This window comes from Bubalus bubalis, chromosome 11 (assembly GCF_019923935.1).
Source record: "Bubalus bubalis isolate 160015118507 breed Murrah chromosome 11, NDDB_SH_1, whole genome shotgun sequence".
In the NCBI taxonomy this organism is placed as follows: Eukaryota; Metazoa; Chordata; class Mammalia; order Artiodactyla; family Bovidae; genus Bubalus; species Bubalus bubalis.
The window spans coordinates 49,359,261-49,381,038 of record NC_059167.1 but is presented as its reverse complement, the minus strand read 5'-3'; the positions used below and the strand labels follow the sequence as shown (position 1 = coordinate 49,381,038).

At 37.6% G+C, this 21,778-nt stretch overlaps 1 protein-coding gene across 4 annotated transcripts in view; it reads left to right on the top strand.

The window, feature by feature from the left end:
* The window catches only part of MNS1 (meiosis specific nuclear structural 1), a 116,700-nt gene that overhangs the window by 75,153 nt on the left and 19,769 nt on the right, over positions 1-21,778 (top strand). For all 4 annotated transcript variants that reach the window (XM_044925050.2, XM_044925049.2, XM_006074914.3 and 1 more), the window contains 4 exons: positions 3,577-3,679; positions 14,615-14,844; positions 15,207-15,423; positions 15,517-15,624. In XM_044925050.2, coding sequence (XP_044780985.1) covers positions 3,577-3,679; positions 14,615-14,844; positions 15,207-15,423; positions 15,517-15,624 — 658 coding nt within the window. The remainder of the gene's footprint in view (positions 1-3,576; positions 3,680-14,614; positions 14,845-15,206; positions 15,424-15,516; positions 15,625-21,778) is intronic.

Here is a 21,778-nt window from a genome sequence, read left to right as displayed (position 1 = left end):
GTTAAAATCTATGACAAGACTAAAGCATTACCAAGGATTTGGAATGGTGGGAGTGCTTAGGCAGTGTTTATGAGAATATAAATCTGACAAAGCTTTGAAAAAATGGCATTATATACTAAATTTGAACAGTCTTACCCTATGACTCAAATTTCACTTCTAGGTATATATCCAATGAATATGTGTTCTCTTGTCTTTTAAATAGTCATTTATTTGAATGTTGATTGTTTGCAATTTCTGTTTTATTTTATTAATTTTTATTGCAGTATATTTGCTTTACAATGTTGTGTTGGTTTCTGCTGTACAGCAAAGTGATCAGCTGCAGTATACACATATTCCTTCTTTTTTGTATTTCCTTCCCATTTAAGTCACCACAGAACATTGAACAGTTTTCTGTGCTATACAGTTAGTTCTCTAAGTTACCTATTTTATACATAGTGGTGTATATATGGGGGCTTCCCATAAATAGAGTGGGTAGACAATCTGCTGAAATGCAGGAGATGTGGGTTTGAACCCTGGGTTGAGAAGATCCCCTGGAGAAGAAAATGGCAACCCATTCCATTATTGTTGCCTGGAGAATTCCATGGACAAAGGAGCCTGGTGAGCTAGAGTCCATGGGGTTACAAAAGAGTTGGACAAAACTTGGTGACTAAACAACAGCCACAACAACCATGTATATATGTCAATCCCAGTCTCCCAGTTCATCTCATCCCTCCTTCCTCCTTCGGTATCTATATGCTTGTTGCTGCATCTTTGTCTCTATTTCTGCTTTGCAAATAAGTTCATCTGTATCATTTTTCCAGATTCCACATATGGGCAATATTGTATGATATTTGTTTTTCTCTTTCTGACTTCACTCTGTATGAGTCTCTAGGTCTGTCCACATCTCTGCAAATGGCGCAATTTCATTCCTTTTTATGGCTGAGTAATTTTCCATTGTATAAACCACATATTTATCCATTTTTCTGTTCATGGACATTTATGTTGCTTCCATGTCTTGGCACTTGTGAAGAGTGTTGCAGTGAACATTGGGGTGCATGTATCTTTTTGAATTACGGTTTTCTTTAGATATATGCCCAGAGTGTGACTGCTGGGTCATATGATAGTTCTGTTTTAAGTTTTTTAAAGAACCTGTTCTCTATAGTGGCTATATCAATTTACATTCCTACCAACAGTGTAAAAGGGCTCCATTTTCTTCACACCATCTCCAGCATTTGTTTGTAGATTTTTTGATGATGGCCATTCTGACTGGTGTGAGGTGATACCTCGTTGTAGTTTTGACTTTCTCTTCTCTAGTAATTAGTGATGTTGAGCATCTTTTCATTTGCTTGTTGGCCACCTGTATGTCGTCTTTGGAGAAACATCTATTTAGGTCTTTGGCCTATTTTTTGATTGGATTGCTTTTTTGATATTCAGCTGCATGAGTAGTTTGTATATTTTGGAGATTAATTCCTTGTCAGTTGCTTCATTTGCAGATATTTCCTCCCATTCTGAGGGTTGTCTTGTTTGTCTTATTTATGGCTTCCTTTGCTGTGGAAAAGCTTTTAAGTTTAATTGCAGTGCTCAGTTGTGTCCAATTCTTTGTGACCCCATTGACTTTAGCCTGCTAGGCTCCTCTTTCCATGGAATTTTCCAGGCAAGAATACTGGAGTGAGTTACTGTTTCCTACTCCAGGGGATCTTCCTGACCCAAGAAGAATGATGCAGCCTTCTGCATCATTAGGCAGGTTCTTTACCACTAGCACCAGCTGGGAAGCCCTTTAATTAGGTCCCATTTATTTTTGTTTTTATTTTCACTGCTCTAGGAAGTGGGTCAAAAAAAAATCTTGCTGTGATTTCTGTCAAAGAGTGTTCTGCCTATGTTTTCCTCTAAGAGGTTTATAGTGTCTGGCCTTACATTTAGAGCTTTGATCCATTTTGAATTTATTTTTGTGTATGGTATTAGGGAGTGTTCTAATTTCATTCTTTTACATGAAGCTGTTTCATTTGCCCAACACCACTTACTGAAGAGACAGTTTTTTCCTGTATTGTGTATCCTTGCCTCCTTTGTCATAGATTAGTTGCCCATAGATGCAAGGGTTTATCTCTGGGCTTTCTGTCCTATTCCCTGGATTTGTATTTCTGTTTTTGTGCCAGTACCATACTGTTTTGATTACTGTAGCTTTATAGTATAGTCTGAAGTCAAGGAGCCTGATTCTGAAGTCAGGGAGCCTGATTCCTCCAGCTCTGTTTTTCTTTCTCAGGATTACTTTGGCTCTTCGGGGTCTTTTTGTTTCCATACAAATTGTAAAACTTTTGTTCTAAATCTGTGAAAAATGCCATTGGTAATTTGATAGGAGTTGCACTGAATCTTAGGTTGCTTTGGGTATTATAGTCATTTTCACAATATTGATTCTAACAATCCAAGAACATGGTATAGTTCTCCATCTGTTTGTGTCATCTTTGGTTTCTTTTATCAGTATTTTATAGTTTTCTGAATACAGTACTTTTGCCTCCTTGGTTGTTTTCAATTTAATGCACATTTTTTTTTGTAGAGACAGTATTATAAATTGATGGGTTTGTGTGTATATTGGTGCATAATCATTAGTGTCCAACTCTAACAAGAATTTTTGTAAATGTATCTCAACCCCTTAGTGTGGAACAGAATATATAAGGCTAACCTGGAAACTTATCCCTCGTTTATAACACTATTTTTATGAAAGATGATAATCTTGTGTCATATACATTTGCATCTACAGTAGTAAGGGCAAGAAGGATCCACACCATAATACCAGGAGTATTGCTCTTCCCTTACCCTTTATGACTTTCTTTGTAGGTACCGAGTACCTGTAAGTTGAGTTTATAGGTAGGTGAGTGCCTCTTTGTTCCAGTAAGAATTAACCTGTACATCTTGATGACATCTCACAGTCCTTCCAACTCAGAATTCTCATATTCTGTCATATTCAGAATTATGACTGGCATATTAAAATAAAAAATTTTATATGGCATATTGTAGTATTTCAGAGAGTATCTGAAGTCAGTCCCCATTTTTTAACAGATAAATAAGCAAGCTCAGAGAAGTGAAGTAAACTTGCCCATGTTACTCCCTTTTCATCATCATCAAAAAATAGTTGCCATATGTAGAGTGTTTAGTGTTATACACATTAACTCATTTAATTGCCAAAGCTACCCCTTTTATAGATGGCAAAACCAAGGTACAAAATGTAAAAAGTAACATGTATAGGTTTAAACCTCTCTGCTGTAATTATCTTTTAGCCTAATAGTACTGGTAACTGCACAGAAATTTTAACCTATATTGATATAGCACCTTTTCTGAGCCAGGCACTAGCGAAAAGATTTTCAGTGATGATTATTGACAATAAAAGGTTGTTTTGTCTAGAAAAATTAATTATAATGTCTCATTTCACATGCATTCTGATTTTCTTGGGATGACTGGAGAAAGGGTTTTTTTTCCAAAATATGTAAAAAATAATGTAAATATCTTTTATACATTTAGAAAAATATTCTTTTAAATTGTGGATATTTTACAATACTAGAGATGTATGGTCCTCAAATTTAAATTTCTGTCTTTTTTAAACAGTGCTGAGCTCAGAGAATTGGAGAAGAAATTAAAAGCAGCTTACATGAATAAAGAAAGAGCAGCTCAAATTGCTGAAAAGGATGCCATTAAATATGAGCAAATGGTAATCATGTTTCTGGTCATAATGTTTTCCATATTTTTAGCTTCATTTAGAAAAGCAAAAATATAGCAATTTTTTGAAAATTGTTGCATTCTATAAAGAATTTACACTGATTTCTCAAATAATTTTATAGTTTTTAGATTGTTATGGTATAGCAAATTATGGATATTGAGCTTTATAATTTAATATTAGAACCTTTCAGAGACACAGAGAATTAGGTTGCTGGTTAAAATGAACATCTGTATTTGGTAACTCCCAGCATTCTTAATGGTGTCTAACTGATTATTCTTTGATAAACCAATACAGGTTGTTAGTATGATCAGTTCAGTTCAGTTCAGTCACTCAGTCGTGTCCGACTCTTTGCGACCCCATGAATTGCAGCACGCCAGGTCTCCCTGTCCATCACCAACTCCCGGAGTTCACTCGGACTCACGTCCATCGAGTCAGTGATGCCATCCAGCCATCTCATCCTCTGTCATCCCCTTCTCCTCCTGTCCCCAATCCCTCCCAGCATCAGAGTCTTTTCCAATGAGTCAACTCTTCACATGAGGAGGCCAAAGTACTGGAGTTTCAGCTTTAGCATCATTCCTTCCAAAAATCCCAGGGCTGATCTCCTTCAGGATGGACTGGTTGGATTTCCTTGCAGTGCAAGGGACTCTCAAGAGTCTTCTCCAACACCACAGTTCAAACATCAATTCTTCGGTGCTCAGCCTTCTTCACAGTCCAACTCTCACATCCATACACGACCACAGGAAAAACCATAGCCTTGACTAGATGAACCTTTGTTGGCAAAATAATGTCTCATTTTGAATATGCTATCTAGGTTGGTCATAACTTTCCTTCCAAGGAGTAAGCATCTTTTAATTTCATGGCTGCAGTCACCATCTGCAGTGATTTTGGAGCCTAAAAAAATAAAGTCTGACACTGTTTCCACTGTTTCCCCATCTGTTTCCCATGAAGTGATGGGACCAGATGCCATGATCTTCGTTTTCTGAATGTTGAGCTTTAAGCCAACTTTTTCACTCTCCACTTTCACCTTCATCAAGAGGCTTTTTAGTTCCTCTTCACTTTCTGCCATAAGGGTGGTCTCATCTGCATATCTGAGGGTATTGATATTTCTCCAGCAATCTTGATTCCAGCTTGTGTTTCTTCCAGTCCAGTGTTTCTCATGATGTACTCTGCATAGAAGTTAAATAAGCAGAGTGACAATATACAGCCTTGATGTACTTCTTTTCCTATTTGGAACCAGTCTGTTGTTCCATGTCCAGTTCTAACTGTTGCTTCCTGACCTGCATACAAATTTCTCAAGAGGCTGGTCAGGTGGTCTGGGATTCCCATCTCTTTCAGAATTTTCCACAGTTTATTGTGATCCACACAGTCAAAGGCTTTGGCATAGTCAATAAAGCATAAATAGATGTTTTTCTGGAACTCTCTTGCTTTTTCCAAGATCCAGTGGATGTTGGCAGTTTGATCTCTGGTTCCTCTTCCTTTTCTAAAACCAGCTTGAACATCAGGAAGTTCATGGTTCACATATTGCTGAAGCCTGGCTTGGAGAATTTTGAGCATTACTTTACTAATGTGTGAGATGAGTGCAATTGTGCGGTAGTTTGAGCATTCTTTGGCATTGCCTTTCTTTGGGATTGGAATGAAAACGGACCTTTTCCAGTCCTGTGGCCACTGCTGAGTTTTCCAGATTTGCTGGCATATTGAGTGCAGCACTTTCACAGCATCATCTTTCAGGATTTGAAATAGCTCAACTGGAATTCCATCACCTCCACTAGCTTTGTTCGTAGTGATGCTTTCTAAGGCCCACTTGACTTCACATTCCAGGATGTCTGGCTCTAGGTGAGTGATCACACCATTGTGATTATCTGGGTCGTGAAGCTCTTTTTTGTACAGTTCTTCTGTGTATTCTTGCCACCTCTTGTTAGTATCTTCTGCTTCTGTTAGGTCCATACCATTTCTGTCCTTTATCGAGCCCATCTTTGCATGAAATGTTCCTTTGGTATCTCTGATTTTCTTGAAGAGATCTCTAGTCTTTCCCATTCTGTTGTTTTTCTCTATTTCTTTGCATTGATTGCTGAGGAAGGAATTCTTATCTCTTCTTTCTATTCTTTGGAACTCTGCATTCAGATGCTTATATCTTTCCTTTTCAACGTTGCTTTTCGCTTCTCTCCTTTTCACAGCTATTTGTAAGGCCTCCCCAGACAGCCATTTTGCTTTTTTGCATTTCTTTTCCATGGGGATGGTCTTGATCCCTGTCTCCTGTACAATGTCACGAACCTCATTCCATAGTTCATCAGGCACTCTTATCTATCAGATCTAGGCCCTTAAATCTATTTCTCACTTCCACTGTATAATCAAAAGGGATTTGATTTAGGTCATACCTGCATGGTCTAGTGGTTTTCCCTACTTTCTTCAATTTAAGTCTGAATTTGGCAATAAGTATTTCATGATCTGAGCTACAGCCAGCTCCTGGTCTTGTTTTCGTAGACTGTATAGAGCTTCTCCATCTTTGGCTGCGAAGAATATAATCAGTCTGATTTCAGTGTTGACCATCTGGTGATGTCCAAGTGTAGAGTCTTCTCTTGTGTTGTTGGAAGAGGGTGTTTGTTATGACCAGTGCATTTTCTTGGCAAAACTCTATTAGTCTTTGCCCTGCTTCATTCCGTATTCCAAGGCCAAATTTGCCTGTTACTCCAGGTGTTTCTTGACTTCCTACTTTTGTATTCCAGTCCCCTATAATGAAAAGGACATCTTTTTTGGGTGTTAGTTCTAAAAGGTCTTGTAGGTCTTCATAGAACCGTTCAACTTCAGCTTCTTCAGCATTACTGGTTGGGGCATAGACTTGGATTACTGTGATATTGAATGGTTTGCCTTGGAGACAAACAGAGATCATTCTGTCGTTTTTGAGATTGCATCCAAGTACTGCATTTTGGACTCTTTTGTTGACCATGATGGCCACTCCATTTCTTCTGAGGGATTCCTGCCCGCAGTAGTAGATATAATGGTCATCTGAGTTAAATTCACGCATTCCAATCCATTTCAGTCACTGATTCCTAGAATGTCAACATTCACTCTTGCCATCTCTTGTTTGACCACTTCCAATTTGCCTTGATTCATGGACCTGACATTCCAGGTTCCTATGCAATATTGCTCTTTACAGCATCGGACCTTGCTTCTATCACCAGTCACATCCACAGCTGGGTATTCTTTTTGCTTTGGCTCCATCCCTTCATTCTTCGGGAGTTATTTCTCCACTGACCTTCAGTAGCATATTGGGCACCTACTGACCTGGGGAGTTTCTCTTTCAGTATCCTATCATTTTGCCTTTTCATACTGTTCATGGGGTTCTCAAGGCAAAAATACTGAAGTGGTTTGCCATTCCCTTCTCCGGTGGACCACATTCTGTCAGATCTCTCCACCATGACCTGCCTGTCTTGGGTTGCCCCACAAACATGGCTTAGTTTCATTGAGTTAGACAAGGCTGTGGTCCTAGTGTGATTAGATTGACTAGTTTTCTGTGAGTATGGTTTCAGTGTGTCTGCCTCTGATGATCAGTGTATTTTAGAATGCTGTTAAATTTTTTATTTTTTAAATGTTCAAAAAATCAAGTATAAACAGTGCTGCAATGAACATTGGGGTACATGTGTCTTCTTCAATTCTGGTTTCCTCAGTGTGTATGCCCTGCAGTGGGATTTCTGGGTCATAAGGCAGTTCTATTTCCAGTTTTTTAAGGAATCTCCACACTGTTCTCCATACTGGCTGTACTAGTTTGCATTCCCACCAACAGTGTAAGAGGGTTCCCTTTTCTCCACACCCTCTCCAGCATTTATTGCTTGCAGACTTTTGGATTGCAGCCATTCTGACTGGCGTGAAATGGTACCTCATTGTGGTTTTGATTTGCATTTCTCTGATAATGAGTGATGTTGAGCATCTTTTCATGTGTTTCTTAGCCATCTGTATGTCTTCTTTGGAGAAATGTCTGTTTAGTTCTTTGGCCCATTTTTTGATTGGGTCATTTATTTTTCTGGAATGAGCTGCAGGAGTTGCTTGTGTGTGTGTGTGTGTGTGTGTATATATATATATATTTTAGCTTTTAGTTGTTGTTTTAATTTTATTTTATTTTTAAACTTTACAATATTGTATTGATTTTGCCAAATATCAATATGAATCCACCACAAATATACATGTGTTCCCCATCCTGAACCCTCCTCCCTCCTCCCTCCCCATACCATCCCTCTGGGTCGTCCCAGTGCACCAGCCCCAAGCATCCAGTATCGTGCATCGAACCTAGACTGGCGACTCGTTTCATACATGATATTCTACATGTTTCAATGCCATTCTCCCAAATCTTCCCACCCTCTCCCTCTCCCACAGAGTCCATAAGACTGTTCTATACATCAGTGTCTCTTTTGCTGTCTCATATACAGGGTTATTGTTACCATCTTTCTAAATTCCATATATATGTGTTGTTTGTCAGTTGTTTCATTTGCTATTATTTTCTCCCATTCTGAATGCTGTCTTTTTACCTTGCTTATAGTTTCCTTTGTTGTGCATAAGCTTTTAAGTTTAATTAGGTCCCATTTGTTTATTTTTGCTTTTATTTCCAATATTCTGGGAGGTGGGTCATAGAGGATCCTGCTGTGATTTATGTTGGAGAGTGTTTTGCCTATGTTCTCCTCTAGGAGTTTTATAGTTTCTGGTCTCATGTTTAGATCTTTAATCCATTTGGAGTTTATTTTTGTGTATGGTGTTAGAAAGTGTTCTAGTTTCATTCTTTTACAAGTGGTTGACCAGTTTTCCCAGCACTACTTGTTAAAGAGATTGTCTTTAATCCATAGTATATTCTTGCCTCCTTTGTCAAAGATAAGGTGTCCATATGTGTGTGGATTTATCTCTGGGCTTTCTATTTTGTTGCATTGATCTATATTTCTGTCTTTGTGCCAGTACCATACTGTCTTGATGACTGAGGCTTTGTAGTAGAGCCTGAAGTCAGGCAGGTTGATTCCTCCAGTTCCATTCTTCTTTCTCAAGATTGCTTTGACTATTCGAGGTTTTTTTGTATTTCCATACAAATTGTGAGATTATTTGTTCTAGCTCTGTGAAGAATACCGTTGGTAGCTTGATAGGGATTGCATTGAATCTATAGATTGCTTTGGGTAGTATAGTCATTTTCACTATATTGATTCTTCCAATCCATGAACATGGTATATTTCTCCATCTGTTAGTGTCCTCTTTGATTTCTTTCACCAGTGTTTTATAGTTTTCTATATATAGGTCTTTAGTTTCTTTAGGTAGATATATTTCTAAGTATTTTATTCTTTTCATTGTAATCATTCATTGCAGCACTGTTTATAATAGCCAGGACATGGAAGCAACCTAGATGTCCATCAGCAAATGAATGGATAAGAAAGCTGTGGTACATATACACAATGGAGTATTACTCAGCCATTAAAAAGAATACATTTGAATCATTCCTAATGAGGTGGATGAAACTGGAGCCTATTATACAGAGTGAAGTAAGCCAGAAAGAAAAACACCAATACAGTATACTAACGCATATATATGGAATTTAGAATGATGGTAACGATAACCCTGTATGCGAGACAGCAAAAGAGACACAGATGTATAGAACAGTCTTTAGGATTCTGTGGGAGAGGGAGAGGGTGTGATGATTTGGGAGAATGGCATTGAAACATGTATAATATCATATATGAAATGAGTTGCCAGTCCAGGTTCAATGCATGATACTGGATGCTTGAGGCTGGTGCACTGAGACGACCCAGAGGGATGGTACAGGGAGGGAGGAGGGAGGGGGGTTCGGGATGAGGAACACGTGTACACCTGATTCATGTGTACGGCATGAGGAACACGTGTACAGCAGATTCATGTTGATGTATGGCAAAACCAATACAATATTGTAAAGTAATTAACCTCCAATTAAATTTATATTAAAAAAATCAACTATAATTTTAGGTGGGAAACTTTTCTGTTTTGTAAACAGAAATCTTTTCTTTTCATGATTTCCTCTAATTTTATCCTCTTTTCTTACTCCTGACCTACTACCCATTATTATTGGTAATAGTTACTCTTGGGCAAAGGAGTTTCAAACACACTCAGCAGTAGTGTTACACAGTTTAATTTAAAATAGGGTTTATTAACCCTTACAAGCTGGATGTACATCTTCACTTGAATTTTTGTTGTCACTCAGAAAGTCTAGACATAGATGAAAAAGTCTGATGGCAGTATTACATAGTCTTTTAAGTTCCCTCGCCCTCATTTCTCTATTATTTTGTAGAGCATTTTAATAGCAGAGTTCCCTCTCTCCTAGATCCCTTTCAGAGATGTTTTACAGCTATTAAAAAGAAGGGCTTCCCTGGTGGCTCAGCAGGTAAAGAATGTACCTGCTAATGCAGTTGGCACAGGTTCAATCCCTGGATTGGGAAGATCCCCTGGAGTAGGAAATGGCAACCCACTCCAGTATTCTTACCTGGAAAATCCCATGGACAGAGGAGCCCAGCAGGCTACAGTCCATGGGGTCGCAAAGAAATCAGACATATCTGAGCACAGACACACACAGAGAAAGAGGTAAAGGCAAATATTCTGGCTTTTAAAATTGGCCAGAATATATTCTATGTTAAAAGGAAAAAAAGCAAGTTGTGAAAAAACATGTTGGAAAATAATACATTTTATTGACCATTTTATAGACCATTTTTATTTTTGAAAACCTGTGCAAATAGGTATGTGTATACAACATCTGTGTATATCTGTATACACACATACATATGTGTTGTGTATATCAACAAACACATACAGTTAGATGGGTGATATCAAAACACTTAACCAGTGCAGTGTTATATAAGCCTCAGATAAGAACAGTTTCTGGCTGTTGTGACACAAGTGTGCATGTATGTTAGTACAGAAAAAATCTATAGCGTTGTACAGCATGCTGTTAACAATGATAGCCTTTGGTGTGGCAGATGGTAAGAGAGGGTAAGGAAATGTCACTCTAAACGCCATATTCTACCCTTTCAAAAATAAAGTAGAACATGATGTACAGTTTGAACAGTAGATAGCAGTTTTAATTATTTTGATAATTGAAGTTATTCAAGGCAATTGTAGATATTTACTCTGGCTATTGAAAGACTTGTTATTTTCTAAATAAAGTTGAGCCACAAAAATTAAATCAAATATTCTTAGACTTGACTAGGTGTCAGGATATTTAGGTGCTAGTTTTGGCTGTATCTCTTAGCCTTCGTTTTCTTATTTGTGAAATAAGATTATTGTATTTCTGTAAGTGTGTATACATTTGTACAAACATGTTTTGTCATGTCATATTTTTTCTGTAGAGCCTAGTACAATATGTGCTAAGAAAGCAGAGGAAGAAAGAATTTGAGTCAAGTAACATTTACAGTGTATATGTTAAAGGCATTAATTAGATCAGGAATGGCATTTAGATCAGTTCAGACACTCAGTTGTATCTGACTCTTTGCGACCCCATGAACCTCAGCACACCAGCCCTCCCTGTCCATCACCAACTCCTGGAGCTCACTCAAACTCATGTCCACTGAGTCAGTGACGCTGTCCAACCATCTCATCCTCTGTCGTCCCCTTCTCCTCCTGCCTTCAGTCTTTCCCAGCATCAGGGTATTTTTGAATGAGTCAATATTTCACATCAGGTGGCCAAAGTACTGGAGCTTCAGCTTCAGCATCAGTCCTTCCAATGAGTGCTCAGGACTGATTTCCCTTAGGATGGACTGGTTGGCTCTCCTTGCAGTCCAAAAGACTCTCAAGAGTCTTCTTCAACACCACAGTTCAAAAGCATCAATTCTTCGGTGTTCATCTTTCTTTATAGTCCAACTCTCACATCCATACATGACCACTGGAAAAACCATAGCCTTGACTAGATGGACCTTTGTTGGCAAAGTAATGTTTCTTCTTTTTAATATGCTGCCTAAGTTGGTTATAACTTTCCTTCCAAGGAGTAAACATCTTTTAATTTCATGGCTGCAGTCACCATCTGCAGTGATTTTGGAGCACCCAAAAATAAAATCTGACACTGTTTCCACTGTTTCCCCATCTATTTCCCATGAAGTGATGGGACCAGATGCCATGACCTTAGTTTTCTGAATGTTGAGCTTTAAGCCAACTTTTTCACTCTCCTCTTTCACTTTCGAGAGGCTCTTCAGTTCATCACTTTCTGCCATAAGGGTGGTGTCATCTGCATATCTGAGGTTATTGATATTTCTCCCGGCAATCTTGATTCCAGCTTGTGCTTCCTCTAGCCCAGCGTTTCTCATGATGTGCTCTGCATATAAGTTAAATAAGCAGGGTGACAATATACAGCCTTGATGTACTCCTTTTCCTATTTGGAACCAGTCTGTGTTCTATGTCTAGTCTAACTGTTGCTTCCTGACCTGCATACAGGTTTCTCAAGAGGCAGGTCAGGTGGTCTGGTATTTCCATCTCTTTCAGAATTTTCCACAGTTTATTGTGATCCACACAGTCAAAGGCTTTGGCATAGTCAGTAATAAAGCAGAAATAGATGTTTTTCTGGAACTCTCTTCCCTTTTCCATGATCCATTGGATGTTGGCAATTTGATCTCTGGTTCCTCTGCCTTTTGTAAAACCAGCTTGAACATCTGGAAGTTCACGGTTCATGTATTGCTGAAGCCTGGCTTGGAGAATTTTAAGCATTACTTTATTAGCATGTGAGATGAATGCAATTGTGTGGTAGTTTGAGCATTCTTTGGCATTGCCTTTCTTTGGGATTTGAATGAAAACTGACCTTTTCCAGTCCTGTGGCCACTGCTGAGTTTTCCAGATTTGCTGGCATATTGAGTGCAGCACTTTCACAGCGTCATCTTTCAGGATTTGAAATAGCTCAACTGGAATTCCATCACCTCCACTAGCTTTGTTCGTAGTGATGCTTCCTAAGGCCCACTTGACTTCACATTCCAGGATGTCTGGCTCTAGGTGAGTGATCACACCATTCTGATTATCTGGGTCGTGAAGATGTTTTCTGTACAGTTCTTCTGTGTATTCTTGCCACCTCTTCTTAATATTTTCTGCTTCTGTTAGGTCCCTACCATTTCTGTCCTTTATTGAGCCCACCTTTGCATGAAATGCTCCCTTGGTGTGTCTGATTTTCTTGAAGAGATCTCTAGTCTTTCCCATTCTATTTTCCTCTATTTCTTTGCATTGATCAGTGAGGAAGGCTTTCTTATCTCTCCTTGCTATTCTTTGGAACTAAGTGTCTTTTCATTAGCATTAACATTAGCCTTTATACTTTATTTTTTTTAACTTTTTATTTTTTATGGTTTGTAGCCAATTAGCAAGTATGATAGTTTCAAGTGAAAATTGAAGGTACTCAGCCATGCATAGACATATATCCATTCTCTCCCATACTCCCCTCCCATCCAGGCTGCCACATAACATTGAGCAGTGTTCCTTGTGCTATACAGTAAGTCCTTGTTGGTTATCCATTTTAAATATGGTAGTATGAACATGTCCACCCCAAACTCCCTAACTATTCTTTCCGCTGCTGCAACCATAAGCTCATTCTCTGTGAGTCTTTTTCTGTTTAGTAAGTTCATTTGTAATATTTCTTTTTAGATTCCATGTATAAGGAATGTCATATGATATTTTTCCTTCTCTGTTCAATTTACTTCACTCAGTATGACACTGTCTAGGTCCATCCATGTTGCTGCAAATAGCATTATTTCATTCTTTTTAATGGCTGAGTAATATTCCATTGTATATATGTCCCACATCTTTATCCATTCCTCTGTTGGTGGACATTTAGGTTGCTTCCATGTCTTGGTTATTGTAAGTAACGCTTCAATGAACATTGGGGTGCATGTATCCTTTTGGATCATGTTTTTCTCCTGAAATGCACCCAGGAGTGGGATTGCAAGGTCATATGGTAGCTCTTTTTTAGTTTTTTAAGGAACCTCCATACTGTTCTCCATAGTGGCAGCACCAATTTACATACCCACCAACAGTGAGGAAAGTTCCCTTCTCTCTACACCCTCTCCAGCATTTATTGTTTGTGGATCTTTTGATGCTAGCCACTGTTCACCTTCATACTTTTATTTGTTTCTTAGTTTGTGTTTGATACTGCTAACCATTCTAGCATTTGGGATGTGATCATAATGGTAAAGGATAACTTTTTAAACTGCCTCAGTGTATATATGTTAAAACATTTTGTTAAATGATTTCAAAATGCTCAAAAAAATCAAGGTAACTCATTCAAGATGCAGGATTCTGTCTCATTCAGAAGGAATGGTCTTGAAGAGTGAATTAAAACCTCATAAAACAGACACAGTGATGTATGTGACCCTTTTTTTAAGTTAAAGTTATTTCAAAGGGCCTTTAATAAATGAGAAAGGGGAGATTTCAAAGGCCACTGGCAGCAAAGAAAATTTAGGCTGAGAGAACTTGAGTTGCTCAGAGCTATTTAATAGCAGACAGGTATAAAAAAGATAGCACCATCCTTACTCTAAATAGCAGCCAGTACCCAGTGGAGCTAAAATTTGTGAAAATTACCTACATCAACTTTTAAATAGATGAGGAAGATGACTGTTGCTTTAGAAATTAACAAAATTATTAATGAAGCACTTCTAATCTTACTTACTGTTTTTCAAGTGTGGAGTTATTCTCCTTATTGCCCTGAGAGCTACTTGAATAAATAGGAAAGCCTCTTTAGGGTTTGTTTTTCATTCAACCCCACTTTTCATTCAAACTCTTCTTTTCATTCATTTGCTTTTCATTCAAACCCCTCAGGTGACAGTGACTTACCTTTGCTTTTTATCTACACAGATGAAAATATTTTATGCAGTAGGCCTTATAGTATTCAGTTCCATGTGCTAAAAGTATTCTGTCATATTTTGCTCAGGTTTGATAATGGAAAGATGAGTTTTGTTTTAATAACAGAAACGTGATGCTGAAATAGCCAGAACTATGATGGAAGAGCACGAGAGGTTAATAAAGGAAGAGAGTGCTGCAGAGGACAAACAAAACCAAGCAAAAGCACAGTACAGTCATGACTTAGAGAAACAACTGGAGGAACAAGAGAAGAAAAAGCAGGAAGCTTATGAGCAGCTGCTGAAAGAGAAACTCATGATCGATGAAATTGTTAGGAAAATCTATGAAGAAGATCAATTGTAAGTTTGCCCCGACTTTCTTACATGCTTAAACGTGCTTAAATATTTGTTAGATTCATCTCAGGCTTGTCATGAAGAATAAACCACCTAAGAAGTGCCTGATACACAGTATGTCCTCAGTAAATGTTATGACCTAAACTGAGACCAAGTCTTTTTATCTTTGTTAGTATAACAATTAATTGATAATTAAGAGATACTTATTAAGTAACAGTGACTAAACCTTTTTTTCCTTAATGCATATCAGGAGATCTTGTTTTCTGTTCAGTTTCCTTGGTAGACAGCTAAAGGAAATGACACTCATTTTTTTACTTTTTTATTATTATTTCTGTTACTATAGAACTGCATTCACTATTACTTTTTAGGGAAAGACAGCAAAGGTTAGAGAAAATGAATACAACTCGAAGGTATATAGAAGAGTTTCAGAAAGAGCAGGCTCTCTGGAGAAAAAAGAAACGGGAGGAGATGGAAGAAGAAAATAGAAAAATAATAGAGTTTGCCAAGTTGCAGCAACAAAGAGAAGAAGATCGAATGGCAAAAGTTCAAGAAAGTGAAGAAAAAAGACTACAGCTTAAAAATATGGTACTAAAATAATTGTTTTAACACTGGAGAAATTCTTAAATATTTGTCATAGAATTTGATTCCTATACATGTTTTTGTTTTTTTTTTTAATAGCTGACTCAGAGGTTGGAAGAAATGCTGCGGCAACGTGAAGATTTAGAACAAGTGCGACAGGAATTATACCAGGAAGAACAAGCTGAAATATATAAGAAGAAACTAGAAGTAAGTTTTGGAAATTGAAGGAATGATTAACATAGTGAAAGTGAAAGCTTTAGTTGCTCAGTCATGTTGACTCTTTGTGACCCCATGACTGCAGCCCAGCAAGCTCCTCTGTCCATGGAATTCTCCAGGCAAGAATACTAGGGTCACCATTTCCTTCTCCAGGTTAACATAGAGAAGAGTACTATTTTTAGATGAAGCAGTAGAAAGATAATAGATTTAAACCCAACTATATTGATAGTTACATTACATGTAAGTGGTATAAGTGCTACATTTAAAAGAGATTTTCAGGCTGGATAAAAGAGCTAGACCCAGACAACATAAAAAAAAAAAAACTGCATCAAAAAGCATGATGCAACTATGTTGTCTACAAGAAACATAATTTAAATATGAAGACATATATGTTTTAAAAACAAAAGGATGGAGAAAGATATACAGACAAACACCAATCAAAAGCATGTTAGGGTAGAAATCATGATGATAATAGGCTAAATTAATCTACAGGATGTAATACCTAGAAGTGTGTGAACTTAAATAAAACTTCAACTACAATACCTGTAGCAAAACTGAAAAAACTGAGAGGAGAAAGATAAATCCGTAATTATATTTGAATATTTCAATACTCCTCATTAATGTATAAAATAACTAGTCATAAAATCATGGGATATAGCATTGAACAATTTGACCTCAAGTTACGACAATTTGTCAGTTTTCTAATTGGGTGTTTTTTGTTAATTTATTATAGGATTTTGAGAGTTCTTTATGTATTCTAGTTCTTTGTCAGGTGTGTGGTTTACAGATACTTTTTCCTACTCTATATGTTGTCTTTTCATCCTCTTAATGGGGGTCTTTTTCCAAAGCAAATGTTTTCAATTTCTGTGAAGTCTAACTTAGCAATTTCTGTTTTTATGGACCATAACTTTAGTATCAGTTCTAGGACATCTTTGCCTAGAACCCAAAGAATTTCTTTTTTTTTTTTTTTTTCGTTAAAAATTTTATCTTCAGTTAATTTTTGTTCGTAGGTTATGAGACTTAGGTCAGTTTCTGTTTTGCTTTTCTATGTCCAGTTGGTCTAGTTGCAACTATTTGTTGAAAGGTTTTTTCTCTTATACCCAGTTGCTTTTGCTACTTTGTTTAAAACACATTTTAAACAAAGCCGAGCACATCTGTTCATATATTCCTGGGATCTCTGTTTTGTCTGTTGATTTATGTGTCTATCCCTTCAGGAGTACCACACAGTTTTGATTACTGTATCTATATAAAGTCTTCAAGATTGTTTTAGTTATTCTAATTCCTCTGCCTTTCCATATAAAGTTTAGAGTAATCCTAACTCTATCTACAAATAGTCTTTGGGGAATTTGATAGGAATTAAATTAAATCTGAATATCAATTTGGGGAAGATTGACATGGTCCCTATATTGAGTCTTACAGTCCAGGAACATGGTATGACTCTTCATTTACAATTTCCCCTTGAACAACACAGGTTTGAGTTGTGTGAGTCCACCTATATTTGGATATTTTTCAGTAGTAAAATCTACTGTTTACACAGTCTATGGTTAGTTGATTCCACAGATATAGATATAGATCTGTGGATACATAGATATCCAAAGATATAGAACTGTGGATACAGAGAGCTGACTAAATTTATGTGGTTTAACCCCTGTATTATTCAAGCCAATTCTGTTTAAATCATCTTTGAATTTTTTCATCAGTGTTTTATATTCTTCAGCATACAAATCCTGTACATGTTTTGTTAGATTTACATCGAAGTATTTCAGTTTTTTAGTGATTATAAATGGAATTTAAGTTTTAACTTCATTGTCCACATACTCATTGCTAGTGAATTGACTTTTTAAAAAAAAAAAAATTTATCTTGTATCTCATGACCTTGCTGAATTCACTTAGTAGCTGTAGGAGTTTGTTTGTTTGTTTTTCCATACATAGTCATGTCTTCTGCAAATAGGAACAGTTTCATTTCTTGGTTTCTTATCTATACACTTTTTAAAAAATATTTATTTATTTAGCTTTAGTTGTGGTACATGGGATCTTTACTTGTGGCATGTGGGATTTAGTTCCGTGACCAGGGATCAAACCCCAGGCCACCTGCAGTGGGAAAGCAGAGTCTTAGCTGCTGGACCACCAGGGAAGTCCCATCTATACACTTTTTATTTACTTTTTTGCTTTATTGTACTGGCTAAAAGTTTTAGCACTGGCTGGCACTATATTGAATGAGTGATGAGTGTAGATGTCATCTTTGTTATCTCTCAGGGGAGAAGCATTATGTTAACTGTAGTTTTTTGTAGATGCTCTTTTTACAGTTGAGGACATTCTCTTCTATTTCTATTTTTCTGAGTATTTTTATCATAAAGAGGTGTTGAATTTTGTCAAATGCTGTTTCTTCTTAGCTTGGTTGATTGCATTGATTAACTTCGGGAGTTACTGAACCACCTTGCATCACTAGAATAAATCCCACTTGGTCATGGTGTGTATGTCTTTAAATATGTGACTGGATTTTAATTTTCTAATAATGTGTTTCCGGATTTTTGCATCCATATTCATAAAGAATATTGGTTTTTAGTTTTCATTTTGTATACTGGTGTCAGGGTAAACTGCCTTCATAAAATGAACGAAGTTTCCTTCTATTTTCTATTGTTTAGAATTGATGTTAGTTAATTCTTTAAACATTTGGTTGACTTTTCCAGTGAAACTATCTAGGCTAGGAATTTTATTTTTTTTAGTGTTTAAAAAAATTTATTCAATGTTTTATTGTGTATTTATTTTAAGTTAATTTTTATTTTATATTGGAGTATAGTTGATTTACAATATAGTGTTACTTTCAGGTAACATACATACATCCATTCTTTTCCTGATTCTTTTACTACTTAGATTATTACAAAATAATGAGTATATAGTTCCCTGTGCTATATAGTAGGTCCTTGTTATCTATTATATATATATGTGTGTGTGTGTGTTTGTGTGTGTGTATATATATACACACACCTTTCCCCTTTGGTAACCATAAATTTGATTTTGAAGTCTCTTTCTGTTTTGTAAATAAGTTCATTTGTATCATTTTTTTAGATCCCATGTGTAAGAGAGATATATTTGTCTTCCTCTGACATTTTTTCAAATAGTATAATAATACCTATCATGCCAGTTGTTATCAGATCAGATCAGTTGCTCAGTCGTGTCTGACTCTTTGCAACCCCATGAATCGCAGCAACCAGGCCTCCCTGTCCATCACAAACTCCCGGAGTTCACTCACACTCATGTCCATCGAGTCAGTGATGCCATCCAGCCATCTCATCCTCTGTCTTCCCCTTCTCCTCTTGCTCCCAATCCCTCCTAGCATCAGAGTCTTTTCCAATGAGTCAACTCTTCGCATGAGGTGGCCAAAGTACTGGAGTTTCAGCTTTAGCATCATTCCTTCCAAAGAAATACCAGGGCTGATCTCCTCCAGAATGGACTGGTTGGATCTCCTTGCAGGCCAAGGGACTCTCAAGAGTCTTCTCCAACACCACAGTTCAAAAGCATCAATTCTTCGGCGCTCAGCCTTCTTCACAGTCCAACTCTCATATCCATACATGACCACAGGAAAAACCATAGCCTTGACTAGACGAACCTTTGTTGGCAAAGTAATGTCTCTGCTTTTGAATATGCTATCTAGGTTGGTCATAACTTTCCTTCCAAGGAGTAAGTGTCTTTTAATTTCATGGCTGCAGTCACCATCTGTAGTGATTTTGGAGCCCAGAAAAATAAAGTCTGACACTGTTTCCACTGTTTCCCCATCTATTTCCCATGAAGTGATGGGACCAGATGCCATGATCCTTGTTTTCTGAATGTTGAGCTTTAGCCAACTTTTTCAGCCTCCACTTTCACCTTCATCAAGAGGCTTTTTAGTTCCTCTTCATTTTCTGCCATAAGGGTGGTGTCATCTGCATATCTGAGATTATTGTTATTTCTCCCGGCAATCTTGATTCCAGCTTGTGTTTCTTCCAGTCCAGTGTTTCTCATGATGTACTCTGCATAGAAGTTAAATAAACAGGGTGACAATATACCAGCCTTGACGTACTCCTTTTCCTATTTGGAACCAGTCTGTTGTTCCATGTCCAGTTCTAACTGTTGCTTCCTGACCTGCATACAAATTTCTCAAGAGGCAGATCAGGTGGTCTGGTATTCCCATCTCTTTCAGAATTTTCCACAGTTTATTGTGATCCACACAGTCAAAGGCTTTGGCATAGTCAATAAAGCCAGAAATAGATGCTTTTCTGGAACTCTCTTGCTTTTTTCATGATCCAGCAGATGTTGGCAATTTGATCTCTGGTTCCTCTTCCTTTTCTAAAACCAGCTTGAACATCAGGAAGTTCACGGTTCACGTATTGCTGAAGCCTGGCTTGGAGAATTTTGAGCATTACTTTACTAGCGTGTGAGATGAGGGCAATTGTGTGGTAGTTTGAGCATTCTTTGGCATTGCCTTTCTTTGGGACTGGAATGAAAACTGACCTTTTCCAGTCCTATGGCCACTGCTGAGTTTTCCAGATTTGCTGGCATATTGAGTGCAGCACTTCCACAGCATCATCTTTCAGGATTTGGAATAGCTCAACTGGAATTCCATCACCTCCACTAGTTTTGTTCGTAGTGATGCTTTCTAAGGCCCACTTGACTTCACATTCCAGGATGTCTGGCTCTAGGTGAGTGATCACACCATCATGATTATCTGGGTCGTGAAGCTCTTTTTTGTACAGTTCTTCTGTGTATTCTTGCCACCTCTTGTTAGTATCTTCTGCTTCTGTTAGGTCCATACCATTTCTGTCCTTTATCGAGCTCATCTTTGCATGGAATGTTCCTTTGGTATCTCTGATTTTCTTGAAGAGATCTCTAGTCTTTCCCATTCTGTTGTTGTTCTCTATTTCTTTGCATTGATCACTGAAGAAGGCTTTCTTATCTCTCCTTGCTATTCTTTGGAACTCTGCATTCAGATGTTTATATCTTTCCTTTTCTCTTTTGCTTTTCGCTTCTCTTCTTTTCACAGCTATTTGTAAGGCCTCTCCAGACAGCCATTTTGCTTTTTTGCATTTCTTTTCCATGGGGATGGTCTTGATCCCTGTCTCCTGTACAGTGTCACAAACCTCATTCCATAGCTCATCAGGCACTCTTATCTATCAGATCTAGGCCCTTAAATCTATTTCTCACTTCCACTGTATAATCATAAGGGATTTGATTTAGGTCATACCTGAATGGTCTAGTGATTTTCCCTACTTTCTTCAATTTAAGTCTGAATTTGGCAATAAGGAGTTCATGTTCTAAGCCACAGTCAGCTCCTGGTCTTGTTTTTTGCTGACTGTATAGAGCTTCTCCATCTTTGACTGCAAAGAATATAATCAGTCTGATTTCGGTGTTGACCATCTGGTGATATCCATGTGTAGAGTCTTCTCTTGTGTTGTTGGAACAGGGTGTTTGTTATGACCAGTGCATTCTCTTGGCAAAACTCTATTAGTGTTTGCCCTGTTTCATTCCGTATTCCAAGGCCAAATTTGCCTGTTACTCCAGGTGTTTCTTGACTTCTACTTTTGAACTCCAGTCCCCTATAATGAAAAGGACATCTTTTTTGGGTGTTAGTTCTAAAAGGTCTTGTAGGTCTTCATAGAACCGTTCAACTTCAGCTTCTTCAGCATTACTGGTTGGGGCATAGACTTAAATTACTGTGATACTGAATGGTTTGCCTTGGAAACGAACAGAGATCATTCTGTTGTCTTTGAGATTGCATCCAAGTATTGCATTTCGGACTCTTTTGTTGACCATGATGGCTACTCCATTTCTTCTGAGGGATTTCTGCCCGCATCTGAGTTAAATTCACCCATTCCAGCATCTGAGTTAAATTCACCCATTCCAGTCCATTTTCAGTTCGCTGATTCCTAGAATGTCGACATTCACTCTTGCCATCTCTTGTTTGACCACTTCCAATTTGTCTTGATTCATGGACCTGACATTCCAGGTCCCTATGCAATATTGCTCTTTACAGCATCGGACCTTGCTTCTATCACCAGTCACATCCACAGCTGGGTATTCTTTTTGCTTTGGCTCCATCCCTTCATTCTTTCGGGAGTTATTTCTCCACTGATCTTCAGTAGCATATTGGGCACCTACTGACCTGGGG